The 19,640-nt window shown below is 45.9% G+C and overlaps 1 protein-coding gene across 4 annotated transcripts in view; it reads right to left on the minus strand.

Annotated features, from left to right (window-relative positions):
• The window catches only part of GALNT14 (polypeptide N-acetylgalactosaminyltransferase 14), a 186,341-nt gene that overhangs the window by 57,756 nt on the left and 108,945 nt on the right, over positions 1 to 19,640 (minus strand). For all 4 annotated transcript variants that reach the window (XM_043511652.1, XM_043511653.1, XM_038395335.2 and 1 more), the window contains exon 3: positions 12,235 to 12,333. In XM_043511652.1, the coding sequence (XP_043367587.1) occupies positions 12,235 to 12,333 (99 nt within the window). The remainder of the gene's footprint in view (positions 1 to 12,234; positions 12,334 to 19,640) is intronic.

Below are 19,640 nucleotides of genomic sequence, written 5' to 3' on the forward strand. Positions count from 1 at the left end.
AAGGAGTCAGGCTTAACTTTTTGAAGGGGCATTGGCAGCTGATGGATTGATTGTTCATATAGAACAGGGGTGAGTCAATTATTTTTTGTCAAGGTTCAAATCTCTTGGTCAAGGTACAGTTAAAGTCCAAACTCTAGAGAAAATAATAATAAAACCCGCAATCATAACATGTAAATAAAAAGATTTTGAGGTCCATGTTGTAGATAGGTTACAGTCCTTAATACGCAGGCTTTTCCTTTAAGCCTGGGACCAGTCTCCTCAATTCAGGTCTTTGTCTTTCCAGCATTCTTGTTGCTTCCAGTGTAGGTGGGGAAGGAGAAAGGTAAAAGCATGATGCCACTGTCCCTTATTTTATAGTCTTAGTCCATGTCCCTGGAAAGGACACTAGCCCAGGCATATCTGGTGGGCCTTGCTGAGTCACAGGGTTGAGCAATCCCCATTGTGTGGTGCTTCTCTTACAGAATTGTAAATCCCTTGTTTTCAGCTCCCCTGAGGATTAATGGTCGTCCAGTGCCCACTTGGATATGGATCACCTCCTTTGTTGTCAGTGGAGAACTAGAAATGGATGATTCCCAAACTTATAACATATTTCCGTAACAACCATACAGCAAAATTCCATAACTTCATACACACTAATGATATGCATAATTTGACAGAACAATGGGTTTCAGCAGTTCATGTTTCCTATGATATTTTATATGGCATGCTTTGTATGAAATATATTGTAATTACATAACAGGGGTTAATATGGGGTTCCAGGGTGCTGCTTTGAGGTACAGCATGTCACAGTAGGTTTGGCAGAGTTTATTTTTTTTATTCTGAGGGGATATAATGGATGTTTATTTGTAAGCATCTTTTTAGATTGTTATTGATTTAAATGTTCAGTTATGCAAAACTATGAGTTTTAAGCATTTTTTATTTTTATCTCTTTAAATTTTCACAGTTGCAGGAAATTATTGGGGGGCTTATTTAAAATTATTTAAAATTATTTAAAAAACAGTAGATATTGAGATTCAAAAAGTTCAGGCTTTATAACCATTAAAACACAACTTGTCAACATCACATGTCAACATATGCAAAGTAAACATCCTTAAATCAAAGTGTAATAAGTTGTCAAGCAGCGTTTTCTTCCTTTGCCTATTTGTAAATTTCAATTATCGATGGAAATATTTTTCTGTCAGTCTGTTTGTGTATGGTGAAATTGACGAGATAAAAATCAGGCCCACTGTATTCATTACAATCTCCCTCTCACACACCACTCCTTTATTTCACACACTCTATAATTTCTTTACTCTCTGTCCCTTTCTGCTCTGCTCCCATCTTGTCTGTTCATTACACTTTGCCTCTCTTTCTCTGAACCCTTTGCTGCACTCTCTCCTACCTGATAACCGTTCAAGCTGAACGTTCAAACCCAGAGTGTTCAAGTGGGTTCAGAATAAATTCACCCCCTTTTAGGTGGCACAACGTTGTATGTGGAAGTGATGCCTTACCCCACCTTGTCCTTTATGGAGAGTCTGATACTGTGGGTTGCTGAGTACCCTCAACTCTCATTGAAATCAATGGGAGCTGGGGTTACTCAACCCTGTACAGGATCAGGCCTTTGAACTGCACACAGTGAGCTAAATTCTGCAATCACCGATGCTAGTGTAAATCTGAACTAACTCCACTGAAAGCACCACTGGTATAAAATCAGAGTAAAAACTCCATTGGTTTCAAGGGAGCTAGTCTGGATTTACTCCAGTGAATGTGAGAGCAGAGCTGGTCTCAATCCTAGTAGGGCCAGGTCTTTGCCTGGTGTAAATCAGAGTAGCTGCACTGACTTCAGTGGAAGGACGTCAGTTTGCACAAGCTAAGGACTGAGCCTGTAAATGCAACATTTGAGTGACACTAAAGCCTTGATCCCAGCCCTTGTGCACAGTAAGGTTATCTGGGTAATATTCCCACACACTCTGTTGCACTAGCTCCTCCAGTGATAGCAAAGGTGGGAGCTGCAATAATGCGGACAACGCCCACAGGGCTGCTGGCCTTTTTAACACCGGGGGTTAGACAACACAGCCACAGCGTATTAGCAAAAGTGTCTGGCCACCCCTCCTCCCTCCAGAGTTTGCACGCAGCCATTTCCACGTGCTGTTCCCGCCTGTCAAGTATCTTTTTAAAAAATTATTTTTATTAATAGACTTGTCATAAACATACTAAAATAGCCCAAACACAGGAGCTGATTTCAGCAAATTACTGCAGCTGAGCATCAGTACAGAGAGACAGAAGAGCCATAGCACGCTCGGTGGAATAGTTAACAGGAGCTGATCGCCTGGAAATCAGACTTCAGGGAACTGACAGGAAAAGAAGAATTGTGAAAGAGCCAGCAAAATAAAGAAATAGAACACTGAGCATGTGTGTTTGTGTGCGTGTGTGTGTGTGTGGGGGAATAGTGCAGCGTAGGGCTGCCTAACCTGGTAGGAGGGAAACATCAGTGGGGCTAGTTCTACTCTTACTTATACCAGCAAAATGTTGGAGTAACTTGACTGAAGTCAACAGAGTGGGTTGTATTCTCAGATCTGCCCCTTACTATTCCTCCACCTGGGAACTGGCTGCAAGCCACCAGCAGAAAATTGCCCACCGTCACTAGAGGGAGGACAGTCCAGTGGTTAGAGCTCTAGCCGGAGACCTGGATTCAAGTCCCTTCTCTGCCACAGACTCCTGGTGTGATCTTGGGCAAATCACTTGACCTCTCTGTGCTCAGATCCCCCTCCATTAAAATGGGGATACAGCACTGCTCTACTTTATGGGGGTGTTGTGAGGATCAATACGTTAAAGATTGTGAAATGCTCAGATACTACAGTAACTAGTAATAGCCTTAAGCCTGGTGTGCCCTCCCTTCTACGAGTCGGGAGCATGTTCTGGGCAGCAGGGGCTAGGGAGGGGTAGGAGGTGGAGTGCCACATCAGTCTGGCTAGCCTCCATTGGAGTAGGGTCCATTAAGGATTCTGCATAAGTGCTAAAAATTAAAAGCAGCCTGGAAGCTGCTCTGAATGTTGGCTGCAGCTGGTCCTCAGTGTTAGGGAGACAGAACAGGGGAGAATCAGGCCCAACAGAGTTACACTGAAGTAAAACTGGAGGACATCAGAAGAAAGCTAGGTCTGAATCCCTGCTCACTGACACCAGTTTTCCCCTGGCGTAACTCTGTGGACATAAAAGGAATTACCTTTATCCTGAGGGAAGCAAGAGCAGATTCCAAGGTACCAAACCAAGGGGAAATAAAGAGAGACAAGGGGCCAGATTGCGTCTTGTTCTGGTGCTGGGGGAGGAAAGAGACACAGGCAAGAAGCACCCGCACCACGGGCTGGACTATGCAAGAGCACACTGCAGTAGCATCTAACATGAGAAGGGACAGCTTAGCCCTTGCTCCATCTGTGAAACAAATCACTCAGAAAGGGGAGAGGAGAGGTGAGGCCATGAGCCCATCCCATCCCCTCCACACTAGCCCATGGAGAGTGGCGAGCACCTTGGAGAACATAATCAGTATATGCCATGTTAATGGGTGATGATGACCAATGTAACCTCTGTCCCCAACCTACACCTCCATGTGCCCCCATCAGCCCTGGAAGAGATTGTGGCACAGTTCCCCCAAGTACTGTTTCCTACAACAGCTAACCCTAAAACAATGACAAGCAGCAAGCACATCAAATCGATTATTAGACTGAACATACATGACATAACCAAAAGCCATGGGATGCTCTCAGGACTGGTAATGTTTTCATGCTCAGTTGTTTGGGGAGAAGATTGTACCAGATCATGGAACTCCACAGGACTATTATGTCACACACTCCATACAGGTATGGGCACCACAGATGGAACCATTAACATTAGAGGGAATTTTTCAACAAAACTTTTTTTTTTTTGCTGGAAAATATAAATTTGCCAAAGCTTGTCGCTAGAAAAGGTCAGTTTAGACAAATTTCTGCACCTTGAAAAAAAATGCGACCAAGAAATTTTCAGAAGGTCTCCTTGACATTTTTGAAATGAAAAAAATCCCGGTTTTCAACTTTTCGTTTAAAAATTAAGCTAATTATAGTAAGAAAAAAGTTTAATAAAAATGGTCAGAATCAAAACAAAATGTTTCAATACTATCAATTAGAGGGACCACCCTGAATGCAATCTGAAGAACCATGAGGGTCAGGTTTCCAAAAAAGGCACCCGACCCTTAGGCCTGCATTAAAATGATCAGGATTTCACCACCCGTTTGGCAGTGACTTGCTCTGTGTATTTTTTTGAATGGGTGGGTGGAGGCAGTTGCGCTGAGTCATGCATGAACAAGTTGCATGCCCTGAATGACATTGCCTGCTACACTCAGAGCAGATCACATTAAAGTATGAAGATTTTATGTATATATTTTCAACCATCATTGAAATGCGGCAGCTGTTCTGCAACAGCATCACTGTGCGTCTGTTCAGGACAGTGAGTGAAGAAAACCTTATCCCACTGAAAGCACCTGAGGAACTTTAAAGAAGCACAATGCAGTCTGGCCAGAACAAGTCTACTCTTGCCAAATGTGCCCTAATAGCACCTTATTTTTACCTCTTATGAAAGATAGCACTTTCTAGCAGCACAGCATCCCCCTTGCACCAATCCACAGCACTAGTAACTCACAGAACAGGGTGCCCCTACTGAATTACCCACATCAGTTCCTACAAAACTTGGGCCTATCCTTGGAAGTTTCCCATTCAAGTCCCAAAACTGCTTAGCTAAAGACCTACATCACAGCCAAGGTGCTACAGGCCTGATTTTCCATTCACCTGCACCAGTGTAAATCAGGAGAAATTCCTGAAAGTCAGCAGAGATACACTGATCTAAACCCACTATGCATGATGAATCAGAATCATACGCCTGCAGGCCCTAAATGTTACCGCTCTGGAGTTCTTGGCTGCACTGCTAAAAACCTTCCCAGTAACAACCATCTGCCACTGGTATAAAGAGTTGTGCAACAAAGGATGAATGTAATAGAAGAGTAAGTTACTTCCCCAAGAGGCTGAGAGAAAATGCATTCACTTGCCAGCAAGGCCAAATTCACTATTCCTGACAGACATTTGCAACCTGAGTTGTATGAATTGGACAATAAATTACCAAGACCACTGAATACACAGCAGATTACACCCACACCCCCACCTCCACTCCTGCATTGTGATCATTTGCAGGAACAATTGGGAACAGAAACACTGAACACTTTAGCTTTTCGGTGTTACAGGGATTTCAATCAGATACTCTATAAAGCACTCTTAAAAATTGAAAGCCAGCTTTTCTATTACTCAGATCTTCACTCAGCTTGCTTTCTTTTTTTGGTTCTTTTCCCTTTTGCTTTTTACACATAAAAGCAGTTGGTGATTTGGTCCCTCTTTGAAGTACCTCTTCTTTATAGACATTTTTCTTTCTGAAATCAAATACAGGCAAATATATTGCAATAAAAAAAATCAAGACAAATCAAAATATTTTGGGTCAAATCCCAAGGTTTTTATTCCTTCCTTCCACACAAAAACACCCATTGCTATCAAAGGGAAAGATCTCAGGATTTATCCTAGTGAATTTACCTAAAGTCAGTTATCGAATAAGGGCTAGATTCTTTTCTGAGTTACTTTGAATTGACACCAATGTAGCTTCCTTGACTTCGTTGGGTTTAATCAAGATTATGCTGGTGTAACCAAGCAGAATTTGACCCCAATTTTTCATCATAAGGGTAGGTTCCATCTTTCTTTGTCACTTGCATTTTCCAGGGATTCTCTTCATTAAGCCCAAGACAGAAGTAAGTGTTTGTAGAATCAGGTCTGTCAATGCCACCTGTAAATAATTACCAGTGCAAAATTAACACTGATGCAGGCAAAATGTGAATGCAGACAAGAGAGGCCAATGTTTGCAGACCTGAGCCTACATCTTTTGCTGGTGTGTACTTTTGTCACCCTTTAATACTTGCTGGTTTATAAAAATGACTCCGGACCTTGATTTGTCTGTATTTACGAACCCTTAATTCTCTCCATGGCAACATAATGGGGCCTGTGGAAAAAAAAGCCCAACAACATAATAAAGTGCCAGAGAGGCCGGAGGTCATGGTTAGTGAAATCAGACAGAGTGAGAGAGAAGAGACAATGCCCGTTAAAATGAATTGCTCCACCAATCCTAATTATGTAGGAGATGGAGAGAGACATTACACCAAGAATAACTATAATGAGCTTTGATTGCACTGCAGCTTCCGCATTTTGTTCTCTCAAATACCCACCAGCTCTTTGAAATTCAAGAGTTCTCTTATGTTAACATCCAAAGGTAAAAGCGCCTATAGAGCTGTATATTTACTCACTGTGAGAGATGATTAGCAAAATATAAAAATGGCAAGGGGTTTGGGAGGGAAAAAGAGAGAGGAAAAAAATAGTCAGCACAAAGTGCTAATTATACAGTTTCAGAGTAATACCTGGCTTGTTTTTGCTCTATTAATCAGAGTAATTTGAGCTATGGCACAGCCTCTATACAGGACCTACATACTCCCTAGGGACTGGATGCATGGCTTCACCACTCCTTTTTCTCAGCAACTGTAAACACCAGATTACATGGAGAGGGGAGGTTGCAGACAGGGCCTGCTTCTACTTGTGAGTATTGAAAATGAAAGACACGATAGCATACCCAGTAATTAATTACCTACATATTTGATCGGGATGTGCAGTGCCCATATCAAGATTTTTGCCCAAGGGTGTTTTTTGGGTTGTCAGTAAGAGGTAAATAATTAAGCCTCCTGATTCCAACTCTGAAGACTCAGATTGCAGATTTAAAGAATAAATAACGACCACACAGTGGAGTAAAACCGCACGTCTCCCAACACAAGAAGCCTGTGTTTGGAAAGCATTCTCGACAGCATACCACAGCGGAGATGAAAGGCTAAGGTGGGGCAGTTGTGAAATCATTGGAAATCTGGCTCTCGAAATGAAAAAAAAGAGAGCAAAGTGAAACCTAAGCATTTAAATAAAGAGAAGACGCTGTGCTATGTAATGAGAAAAGACAGAGTCTAAGCCAGATGTTAGCAGTAGGAGAGATTAGATCTTTGGAAAAAGGTAAGATCCCACATACCACAATTGGGACCTATGTTACAGCATCATTAAAACTCTGTTCAGACTGACACTATACATGGGACTGAGCCCTGTCCTGATTTGGCTAAATCCTTGGATGTTAACAGAGTTATTGCAGTTCAGGGACAAGGTTAAAATACAGAGCCAAACCATCAACTGGTGTAAGCGTTGATCTCCATTGAAGTTCAGTGGAGCTGCATCAGTTTAGACCACTTGTTTAAGATCGTTTGGCTCACTCTTGGTCTAGCATGGTTAGCTGTCTCTCATTCAGGTACTTCCACAGAAGTATGAAGTGCTGGTTTCCCTTGTCATCTGAGGTGCCCCTCTCTTAACAGCCCAATAAGCCTCTGAAAAGCAACTGTCTTACAGTTCGTTGACCCTGCTTAAAGAAGAAGCAAGTCTTCCCGAGGGTGCAGTCTCCATCCCCTGTTGATAGATGAGTCATTACCTCTTCCCCTTGTTGGATTGATGGCTTTGTTTACCTTTTATGTAAATGTCTCTGCCTGATGACCAGGTTGGTTAGACAAGCACACACATGATCCTTTCTGACCCAGAAATGGTGATTCCCCAATCACCTTGTGAGCTTTGACAGTTCTGTTTACCACATGTATAAATTGCAATTCCATTGTCACTGATCACCCTGCTTCATTTGTATTTGAGACCTGGGGAGACTTGTTTTCTACTTTGTTCAAATACAGACTTTAAAACATAAGAGCAGAAGACATCTCTAATTCCACAGGCAGCCTTGTCACATGTTTCACAATCATATAATTGACCAGTGTGTTATTAGTTTTCAAATGATACCTCACAAGGCATATTTTGTACAACTATCATTGCAGTAGTGTGTAGGGTGTTAATGTTAGTGGGGTGCTTAGAGTCACAGCCTCCCAGAACTGCTGGCTGCGACAGTGTCCATCAGCAGCTTCCCCAATGCAGACCTTTGTGTTAAAGGCATAACATGAATGGAATAACATTTCAACAATAACAACAAGGAGTCCTTGTGGCACCTTGGAGACTAACAAATTTATTTGGGCATAAGCTTTCGTGGGCTAGAACCCACTTCATCAGATGCATGGAGTGGAAAATACAGTAGTAGGTATATATGTGTGTATATATATATATATATATACACACACACAGTACATGAAAAGATGGCAGTTGCCTTACCAAATGGGCGGTAAGGCAACACCCATCTTTTCATGTACTGTGTATATATTGTGACAAAGTTCCTCCTTTGCCTTGGTGGGTCCTGCACTTTTTGGCGGATTTGCTTGCCTCAGAGGTTCATGGCAGCCCTCAGTTTGGCCACTTCTGCTAGAGGCTCAAACCTACCGTCCACTCAGCTAACCTCATCACTGGCCAGCACGGGGGAAACGGAGAACAATCCCCGCAGTCTCTGTGTCTTCCCTTCTGGTGATTCTCACAGACCAGGTCAACTCCTCCAGTGTTTGATCAGGAGTTGGGGGGACAGGGGGAACCCGGGCCCATCCTCTACACTGGATTCCAGCCCAGGGATGCTCTGAGATCCTTCGGCAGAAACTGCTACAGAAGCGAGAAGCAGTATTAAGACCGATTTCATGTTGACTGTCACATGAGAAAATGATCCAAGAGGTTACCAATGTCATGGAACGGAGATCTGTAAGATTTAATTAAGCCAAGCATTTGCTGAGTGAGGAAAAAACAGACCAGGGGCCAGATAAATTGCCCTACAAAGGCTTAAGAGGAGTCAAGATCTGATCAGGGTCCAAAGGCAGGCAGGAAATGGAGGTGTGTGCATGTTTGGAGCTGAGCCAAGGTGGGGCAGGAATTGAGTCAGCAGTCCTCTTTCCTAACAAGAGCTGGAGCCACTAGGGTCTGGTCTAGGTCTGGACAGCCTTTTCAGGACTGAATCCAGACTGAGTCTGCTGAACTCAGCCTCAACATCACAAGCCACATGAACAGACAGCACTGGCTCCAGGAGCCCATCCCATGGGCATAGGAGGGATGAAAAAGCCAGTCATTTCCCAAGGACCAGTGCAGAAGAGCTCTGGGAACCCACCCCAATGAAGTGGGAGAGTTTGGGGTTGGGTTTGCTTCACTTTTAATTTATTTTAACTGTCCAAGTTTGCCAAGCTCCGGTTTTGACGCAGTACAAATAGTAAAACTGACCATTCCAGGCCATTGCACTGTGGCTGGAAAGAAAATTTTTGAACCAAAATTGGTGCGTCAGATAGTAGGTCTAAGTGGTGGACAAAATAATGAGGGGATGGGCTATTCAACCCATCAATCCCTCTGTGTGTCCTTAAAGAAAGAAACTTTGGAGGAAAAATAAGGAAAGAACAAACAGAAACTACTGAAGCAAGCATCACCATCATGGCGTCCACCCCTACTGTCTCCTGGGACTTCAGACCTTCTTCATCCTAACCCTGAGGAATGACTTGACCAGAGCGGGCCAGAGACTGACGTACCCAGATGACATCATCACCCCTACCAACTCCAGCGGAATCCCAACCACCACCTGAGGTGAAACGGGACTGGACGTTAACAGTGCCAGCCCATCTCAACTAATTTCTTCTCTTTTCTCCCCAAGGATAGTTATTACCATCTTTGATACCCTCTAAGAGGCTATCAAACATGGGATTTTTTCCCCCTCTACAACTATCTCCAGCTAAAGGGAAAGGTAACAGGAAATGTTAAAATGAACATTTTTCCTTCTTTTCTGTATCTATAATAAAAGGTTTAAAAGATTTTAATGGGGCGTTCACCATGGTACTGTAAGGGACCTAGGCATAGACAGTCTGACCTAGAAGTCATAGCTGGGCTGCTGTCACCAAGCCCAGGGCGGTCACGAGGCAGTAGTCAGCATGGAGGGATCAGACTAATTGCTAGAGCTGGGATCAATAGGCAAGATCCAGGGTCAGAGTCAGGCCAGATCAGAGACTGGAAATCTGCAAGCAAGGTGAGGTATAGAGCCACCACAAACCTGAAGTCTGCATGGCTGCCCAGACAACTTCCTGGGGCACCCTCCAGGGTTAAATAGTGAGCCTGGGCCCATCAGATGGTCACAGGCTGCTGTCACCATGGGCCCTTTGAGTGGTTCTTCCTAATGAACTTAATCTCTGCAGTGCTCCTTGCATAAGGTTCTCTGAGGCCTCCAGATGGGGATGTGGGAACATCAGCTGCGTCAGGCTCCGCAGACCCGGCGTTCTAGTCCAGCAGCTCCTTACCGGTACTAAGGAGGCGGAGATCTCTGTATACCAAACCCCGAGCCTTGTTTAACGCTGTTTAATGTTGGACAGTGACTGGGTTATGCTAACACCTTTGGCCTGTATTCCATCTAAATGAACACAACAGGCGTCAGTACAGAGTGAAGAGACGGTGCTGTGTGTCTATTAGATCCACCAAGATGAAGGGAGATGGTGACACAGGATGAGGTGAGACGTGAAGGAGCTGGGATGGGGAGTGATGCCATGAAGGAAAGCAGGAATTCAGTTGCAGAATGGTCAAACTCGCTACAATCATGCATGTGTCTTCCCAAGAAAGGGTTCTGCTCTCAGACAGATGAAGCCATCAGGGGCTCAAAGGAGAGAAGGAGATGTCTAGCAAGCGAAGACGAATCTGGCCCTGGTCAGCAACCTATGTTTGATGGCAAAGGGCTCTTTAATATCCATGGCTCTCACCAGTGCAGGCCTGAGGCCAGGTCCTTAGCTGGTGTAAATCGACTAGCTGTCTAGACCTTAATGGAACTCTGCTGATTTACAGCAGCTGGGGATGTGGTCCAAATTGGAGTGGCCGCAAAGAAACATTTGCAGGTGTGTGTCATACTCTGTGGAAATTTGTCCATGTCACCAAGCCAGTACAATCAGTCACATTTGGTACTCGGCTCCTGAGAGGCCCAGGCCCATAATAGCAGGAGCAGCTGCAGGCCACGATGACCAAGGCACAGACCTATGAGAAGGAACTTTACACAGCATCGGCCTGAACTGCATGCTCTATTGTTCCCGGCGGTGATATCAATCAATTTCCTGCCATTGCAGGGGTCTGAGGCATTGGTGCATTTCGATTCCTCCTGTTCTCTGCCTGGGGCACACAATAGTTTAGTCTCCTGAGGACTGTAATACTTTGGTCTAGTTCCAGTTATTGATTTAGGATTGGGGTGAGGGTGGATGGTGTTGATCTCCTGTGATATACCGGAGGTCAAACTAAAAGCTTTGGTGGTCCCTTCTGGCCTCAAACTTGATGAGTCTATACCCTTCCCTTACTTACATGAGTGTGAAATCCACCTCTCAAATGTTTATTATAGAAACAGGACTGAATGCATCTGACCATTGCTATGGGATAAGACACTGGACAAGGCGCACAGATCTAACAGGACAAAAGGTGTGGATAGGTTACAAGAAATCTTTCCATTCCACAGCAAAGAGCTATGTAGATTGAAGACCCACATTGGAATTCAAAGCTGCTTTTAGAAAACCTGCAATGAAAATGAAGCATATGCTATATCCTCCTACAGTAAACCACAGCTAAGAACAAACCAACACATGGAAGAATGGTCATGTGCCCAGACCTCTCCACAGCTCATTTAGAAGTGTTCAGAAACTGTCCTTGAAAATGCAGCCTCTTTGTGACCCATCAGAGCTTCTCAGTTAACTCTCCTTGCTGGCATCACATGTGGCCTACAGGTATCACTGGAGAAGCTCAAAAAATGATATTAAAGCAGATCTCTGCAAAGCCACAGATATCCCTTGCTGGCTATGGCAAAACACAGCTCAGCATTGATAGTCAAATGAATATAAAAACTGTCATCCCGAGATCCATCTAGATTGGTGACCTGCTTCTGACAGCAACCATTGTCAGATACTGCAATATGCCACTGCATAATGCACTTCCTTATGCAAAACTGCTTATCAGGGGTCAGATGTCATGCTATCCTCAGCTACTGATCATCTTAGGACCTGGGTTAGTGGCCTTTGTAATTTTACCCTGGTAAGCGTAGCTGAAAATGCTATTATTATTCATGCAAACGTCTAACCTTTTTTGAAATGTGAAGGAGTATCTGTCATACTGTGAGGAAAGTGGCACACATGTTTTTGGAGCAGGATCATAAAAACCATGCAGCACTCACATATTCCTTTGCATAAGTCTGTCTTACCTTCTGATAGTTCTTAACAAAGTGGACCTGGCTTCATTGTGGAAGGTGATGATGATACTTGTTGATGGCAGATCCAGACGATAGTGCAAAGTAGTACATCTGAGTAGGTGGAAAAGATACAAGATACATCACTAAAGTTCTGGAATGTAAAATGGCAGCTTATTTAATAGACACAAACATTAAAGGCACAGTATAGAGGTAGACGGTACTCATTCAGAGTTCTCCTGGCACGACTAAAATAGTGGTTTTCTGAGCTATTCATTTTGGTTTGACCCAGAATCTATAACATCCTAACATGTGTGGGCTAAGATACCTGGGAATTCTACCATCCACCTTTCATCCAGCTTTGTTTCCAGGTGTGGGTAAACCTACTGTGACTAGCAATGGACATCCCGAAAGAGGTTCAGCATATATAGATACAGTGTTTGAGGAACCCAAACAGACTTTTGATGTGCATTCCTGGCATAAATATTGTTACATCGCAACACAAACAGTATTATGCACTGGGGCCAGCCCAGAAGAGTTCCTGACAGCCTGACCAGCCCCATCTTTCTCCTGCACTTTGGGGATTGGAACCCAGGGCACAAGATTCTTTCCCCATGTAGGTGGTCCCTTCCAGAAGGCTTGGGATAAGCTTCCAGATCTTGGGTCTCTTTTGACCGAGATGTGATCACACCACACTGAAAACATTTGCTCCTCCAGCCCTGAGTGTTGTATGAGTAAATGCATAAAGAAGATGTCTCAGATGCAGCTACAGTACAATGGTCACACTTTCTGCTTCTGTAGCACCTTTCATCTAGGGATCTAAAAGCACCTTACATACATTAATTACTTATCCTCACAATACTGTACAGCTGGTATTATTCCTCCTCCTTTACAGAAGAGTCAATTGAGGCACAGAGAGGTTATGTGAATTGCCAAAGGCTACACACTGAAGTAGTGGCAGAGCTGCAATTAGAACCTAGGTATCCTGGCCCCCAGGCCTTTGCTCTAACCACTAGACAATACTCCTTTCCAGTTCAGGTGCACTCCTGGAGCTACCAGCACTACATCCCAGTTCCTCTCCCTTCCCCAAGAAATGGAGAACAGAAAGCTCTTCCTTTTCCGAGTCATTCACCAATGCAAACATATACTTGGTTCAGTTTCTAACATGAGTGAGCCAAACCTACAAACAAGTGCACAGTAGGTAGCATTTCACAGAACCAAACAGAGTTAAGGAAATTGGTATTTCAGTGCTGACTGGGGAGAAAATTGTGGTCAGCTGCAACTTTGGGTCCTCAAACTGTGGGGCATGCCCCCCTAGCCCACACAGGGGGCGGGGATGGAGCACCACCCAGTCTCACCCTGCCCCAGTTCTGCTCCGGCCCTGCCCACAGCTGCCGCCCTGGCTCCTGGCCCCGTCCCCAGCCTTGGCGCGGCTTCACTCAGGGCTCCACCCTCAGCCTCAGCCCCCTTATCCCTGTCTGTGTTCCCCCACACCCACCTTCACCAGATGGGGGCGTGCAGACAGGAGCAAGGGGGCACACAAGCCTGAAAAGTTTGGGGACCACTGTCTGGTGGCTATAACACTGGTCTGAAAATTAGGAGACCTGGGTTCTGTTCCAGCATCTGTCAAGGCCCATAGGCAAATCACTTCACCTCCCTGTACCACCCTTTATCTTGTCTATTTAGTTTGTAAGCAATCTGGGGCAGGGACTGCCTCTTTCTTGCTAATGTTTGCACAGTGCTCAGCACAATGGGACCTTGATTTCATACAGCTTGGGGCTCTGGTGCTTCCATAGGGTAACGAACAATTCAGGCCACCTCATTGTTCCCATACATGAGTTTCCCTTTGCTTCTTGGCCTTTTGTGGTAGAAATAACCTCATACAGAAGTGGCATGTGAAGTTCTACGTCAGTCTATAACAGTGATAGGCTGAATGGACAGCAATCTCCCAATGTTCATGGTGTGTAGGGACCCAGCCTCTCCAGGCCCCTGCACCGCACTGTGCTCACTCCTCTGGTGTTTCACGCAGCCTGCAGGAGCTTTGTAGTTAGATCCCCAAGACTTTGCCATGCATCACCATCAATGGATTTCTCTGTGGAGCCTGAATACGAATCGGTCTCTTACAAGAGAAACCATTTTTAAAAGGCTCCTTTGACATATTTCATTGGCTTTTCTGCCACAGAAACTCCGGGACCTGATGCTGATCTGACTTACGGCAGCTTGGCACCATTGCCTTCCATGGAGTCATTCCCCATTGGCACCAGCACGAAGGAGATCAAAAGCAGGTCCTCGGTGAGGATGCTGATGCACACATGAGGTTCTGGCATGGGGTCATCCATGAGATTTTTATTCCACGTGCCATTTTAGCAGCTTTGGAATTCTCAGCATCATGCGGAATCCTCGTTTAGTCTCAGAAGGCTTGTGGTATCACACTATCTGAGCCCGCCCGTTCTAAATTCACTCTTCTTTAATAACACAACGTGGCCACTGGGACAGGATAGAAAGGAGAGACTGTTTTCATACAGTCTTTAGAATATGGAGTCCAGGATCCAGAATCACAGCCCCTCTACCCATCTCCTTTCCAAACTAAAACATCTTAGATCTTGGAATCATTGTGATCCTTAGCTGATTTCACTGACTTCAATAGAGCTATACAGATTTACACCAGCTGAGTATCTGGCTCAGTAAATCCAGACAAGCCTCTAACATCTTTGCTGCTGTTTTGGAGTCCTTTTAGCCCTTACTGTATCATTGGCCAGACACCTGTACTGCGATATCCAAAATAGACCATAGGTCCCTTCTCCGAGGATCCTGAAAGTGCAGAGCCCATCAGGATATAGGAGAAGGGCTGATGACATTGGCCCATGTGCAACACCCTTCATTTATCAAAGTTACATTCCAGGGATGCTGAGAGCAGAGAGTTACCAAACAGTAACTCACCATGTTGTGCCCTAAATTACAATACCATGTCACTTTGGTCTCCTGTGTCCTACAATAATACACTCACACTCACAGTAGTTTTTCCTATTAGCTTATATGAGAACTAAAACTAAGACATGTCTCTGATCTGAACGCTACTTGCTTGTTACAGACTGTATAATTACTCTCTCCACGTAACTTATAAACAATTATCCCCTAACTGCTCCCAGATGTGTGTCCTTCCACCCATTTTGAACCTGGCACCAGCAACACCTGGCACGAGCGGCAGCGAACCAGCGGAGCAGCGGGGACAGCAGAGCAGCTCACAGCAGGAGTTTGCCTGGGACTGGTAAGTATCCGAGTGTGTGTGTTTGCTTGCTGAGGAAGTATCCGAGCGTGTGTTTGCTGGGAGGGAGCCTGAGTGAGTGTCTGATTGGCTGCTAGCCTGCAGGGGGCGGGCATTAGGGTGTCTGTGTGTTTGCGTCAGGGAAGCCTGGCTGTTTAAAAATAGCCGGAGCCTCGCGAACCAGCTGAGCGGCAGCGGAGCAGCGGGGACAGCAGAGCAGCTCACAGCAGGAGTTTGCCTGGGAGTTCGCCTGGAGGGAGCCCAGTGAGGCTTACATCTTGCCAACGTCTCTGAGGAAGCTCCGTAGTAGGTAGGTGATATGGAAGGGGGGAATTCAGCTGTTGTGACCTGCACTGGATGTGCCATGTTTGTCTTTCTTCCACAGGACAGAAGCGACTTTGTCTGTACAAAGTGCAAGCTGGTCTCCATATTGGAAGAGAAGATTGAAGGTCTGGAGCAACAGGTAACGACCCTGCGTTGTATACGAGAGACTGAGGATTTTCTGGACCAAACTCAGGATAGCCTTCTAGGGGCACAAAGCTCTAAAGATGTAGAGCAGGTTGCACAGAGGAGCCAAGAGGCCAGTGAAGAAGCTTGGCAACATGTGACCTCCAGAAGAGGTAAGCGGAATGTCCGGGTTCCAGTAACACAGACACAGGTAACTAACCGCTTTCATGTTCTCTCCACAGGTACCAATGCGGAGAGTGGACCAGATGATATGTCTGGGGGGAGAAAGCAGAAGGAGACTCCGCTGGTTGGGAGGCATGAGATGCGATGTCCTGAGGTTGGAGGTTCCACGACCACCACTCCCAAGAGGAGAAGGCGGGTGGTGGTGGTCGGGGACTCTCTCCTCCGGGGGACTGAGTCATCTATCTGCCGCCCTGACCGGGAAAACCGAGAAGTCTGCTGCTTGCCAGGGGCTAAGATTCGTGATGTGACGGAGAGACTGCCGAGACTCATCAAGCCCTCGGATCGCTACCCCTTCCTGCTTCTCCACGTGGGCACCAATGATACTGCCAAGAATGACCTTGAGCGGATCACTGCGGACTATGTGGCTCTGGGAAGAAGGATAAAGGAGTTGGAGGCGCAAGTGGTGTTCTCGTCCATCCTCCCCGTGGAAGGAAAAGGCCTGGGTAGGGACCGTCGAATCGTGGAGGTCAACGAATGGCTACGCAGGTGGTGTCGGAGAGAAGGCTTTGGATTCTTTGACCATGGGATGGTGTTCCATGAAGGAGGAGTGCTGGGCAGAGACGGGCTCCATCTTACGAAGAGAGGGAAGAACATCTTTGCCAGCAGGCTGGCTAACCTAGTGAGGAGGGCTTTAAACTAGGTTCACCGGGGGAAGGAGACCAAAGCCCTGAGGTAAGTGGGAAAGCGGGATACCGGGAGGAAGCACAGGCAGGAAGGTCTGTGAGGGGAGGGCTCCTGCCTCATACTGGGAATGAGGGGCGATCAACAGGTTATCTCAAGTGCTTATATACAAATGCACAAAGCCTTGGAAACAAGCAGGGAGAACTGGAGGTCCTGGTGATGTCAAGGAATTATGACGTGATTGGAATAACAGAGACTTGGTGGGATAACTCACATGACTGGAGTACAGTCATGGATGGTTATAAACTGTTCAGGAAGGACAGGCAGGGCAGAAAAGGTGGGGGAGTAGCACTGTATGTAAGGGAGCAGTATGACTGCTCAGAGCTCCGGTACGAAACTGTGGAAAAACCTGAGTGTCTCTGGATTAAGTTTAGAAGTGTGTGCAACAAGAGTGATGTCATGGTGGGAGTCTGCTATAGACCACCGGACCAGGGGGATGAGGTGGATGAGGCTTTCTTCCGGCAACTCACGGAAGCTACTAGATCGCATGCCCTGATTCTCATGGGTGACTTTAATTTTCCTGATATCTGCTGGGAGAGCAATACAGCGGTGCATAGACAATCCAGGAAGTTTTTGGAAAGCGTAGGGGACAATTTCCTGGTGCAAGTGCTAGGGGAGCCAACTAGGGGGAGCGCTTTTCTTGACCTGCTGCTCACAAACCGGGTAGAATTAGTGGGGGAAGCAAAAGTGGATGGGAATCTGGGAGGCAGTGACCATGAGTTGGTTGAGTTCAGGATCCTGACGCAGGGAAGAAAGGTAAGCAGCAGGATACGGACCCTGGACTTCAGGAAAGCAGACTTTGACTCCCTCAGGGAACAGATGGCCAGGATCCCCTGGGGGACTAACATGAAAGGGAAGGGAGTCCAGGAGAGCTGGCTGTATTTCAAGGAATCCCTGTTGAGGTTACAGGGACAAACCATCCCGATGAGTCGAAAGAATAGTAAATATGGCAGGCGACCAGCTTGGCTTAATGGTGAAATCCTAGCGGATCTTAAACATAAAAAAGAAGCTTACAAGAAGTGGAAGGTTGGACATATGACCAGGGAAGAGTATAAAAATATTGCTCGGGCATGTAGGAAAGATATCAGGAGGGCCAAATCGCACCTGGAGCTGCAGCTAGCAAGAGATGTCAAGAGTAACAAGAAGGGTTTCTTCAGGTATGTTGGCAACAAGAAGAAAGCCAAGGAAAGTGTGGGCCCCTTACTGAATGAGGGAGGCAAGCTAGTGACAGAGGATGTGGAAAAAGCTAATGTACTCAATGCTTTTTTTGCCTCTGTTTTCACTAACAAGGTCAGCTCCCAGACTGCTGTGCTGGGCAACACAAAATGGGGAAGAGATGGCCAGCCCTCTGTAGAGATAGAGGTGGTTAGGGACTATTTAGAAAAGCTGGACGTGCACAAGTCCATGGGGCCGGACGAATTGCATCCGAGAGTGCTGAAGGAATTGGCGGCTGTGATTGCAGAGCCCTTGGCCATTATCTTTGAAAACTCGTGGCGAACGGGGGAAGTCCCGGATGACTGGAAAAAGGCTAATGTAGTGCCCATCTTTAAAAAAGGGAAGAAGGAGGATCCTGGGAACTACAGGCCAGTCAGCCTCACCTCAGTCCCTGGAAAAATCATGGAGCAGGTCCTCAAAGAATCAATCCTGAAGCACTTAGAGGAGAGGAAAGTGATCAGGAACAGTCAGCATGGATTCACCAAGGGAAGGTCATGCCTGACTAATCTAATCGCCTTTTATGATGAGATTACTGGTTCTGTGGATGAAGGGAAAGCAGTGGATGTATTGTTTCTTGACTTTAGCAAAGCTTTTGACACGGTCTCCCACAGCATTCTTGTCAGCAAGTTAAGGAAGTATGGGCTGGATGAATGCACTATAAGGTGGGTAGAAAGCTGGCTAGATTGTCGGGCTCAACGGGTAGTGATCAATGGCTCCATGTCTAGTTGGCAGCCGGTGTCAAGTGGAGTGCCCCAGGGGTCGGTCCTGGGGCCCGTTTTGTTCAATATCTTCATAAATGATCTGGAGGATGGTGTGGATTGCACTCTCAGCAAATTTGCGGATGATACCAAACTGGGAGGAGTGGTAGATACGCTGGAGGGGAGGGATAGGATACAGAAGGACCTAGACAAATTGGAGGATTGGGCCAAAAGAAATCTAATGAGGTTCAATAAGGATAAATGCAGGGTCCTGCACTTAGGATGGAAGAATCCAATGCACCGCTACAGACTAGGGACCGAATGGCTCGGCAGCAGTTCTGCGGAAAAGGACCTAGGGGTGACAGTGGACGAGAAGCTGGATATGAGTCAGCAGTGTGCCCTTGTTGCCAAGAAGGCCAATGGCATTTTGGGTTGTATAAGTAGGGGCATAGCGAGCAGATCGAGGGACGTGATCGTTCCCCTCTATTCGACACTGGTGAGGCCTCATCTGGAGTACTGTGTCCAGTTTTGGGCCCCACACTACAGGAAGGATGTGGATAAATTGGAAAGAGTACAACGAAGGGCAACGAAAATGATTAGGGGTCTAGAGCACATGACTTATGAGGAGAGGCTGAGGGAGCTGGGATTGTTTAGTCTGCAGAAGAGAAGAATGAGGGGGGATTTGATAGCTGCTTTCAACTACCTGAAAGGGGGTTTCAAAGAGGATGGCTCTAGACTGTTCTCAATGGTAGCAGATGACAGAACGAGGAGTAATGGTCTCAAGTTGCAATGGGGGAGGTTTAGATTGGATATTAGGAAAAACTTTTTCACTAAGAGGGTGGTGAAACACTGGAATGCGTTACCTAGGGAGG

This window comes from Dermochelys coriacea, chromosome 3 (genome assembly GCF_009764565.3).
Source record: "Dermochelys coriacea isolate rDerCor1 chromosome 3, rDerCor1.pri.v4, whole genome shotgun sequence".
NCBI classification, from domain to species: domain Eukaryota; kingdom Metazoa; phylum Chordata; order Testudines; family Dermochelyidae; genus Dermochelys; species Dermochelys coriacea.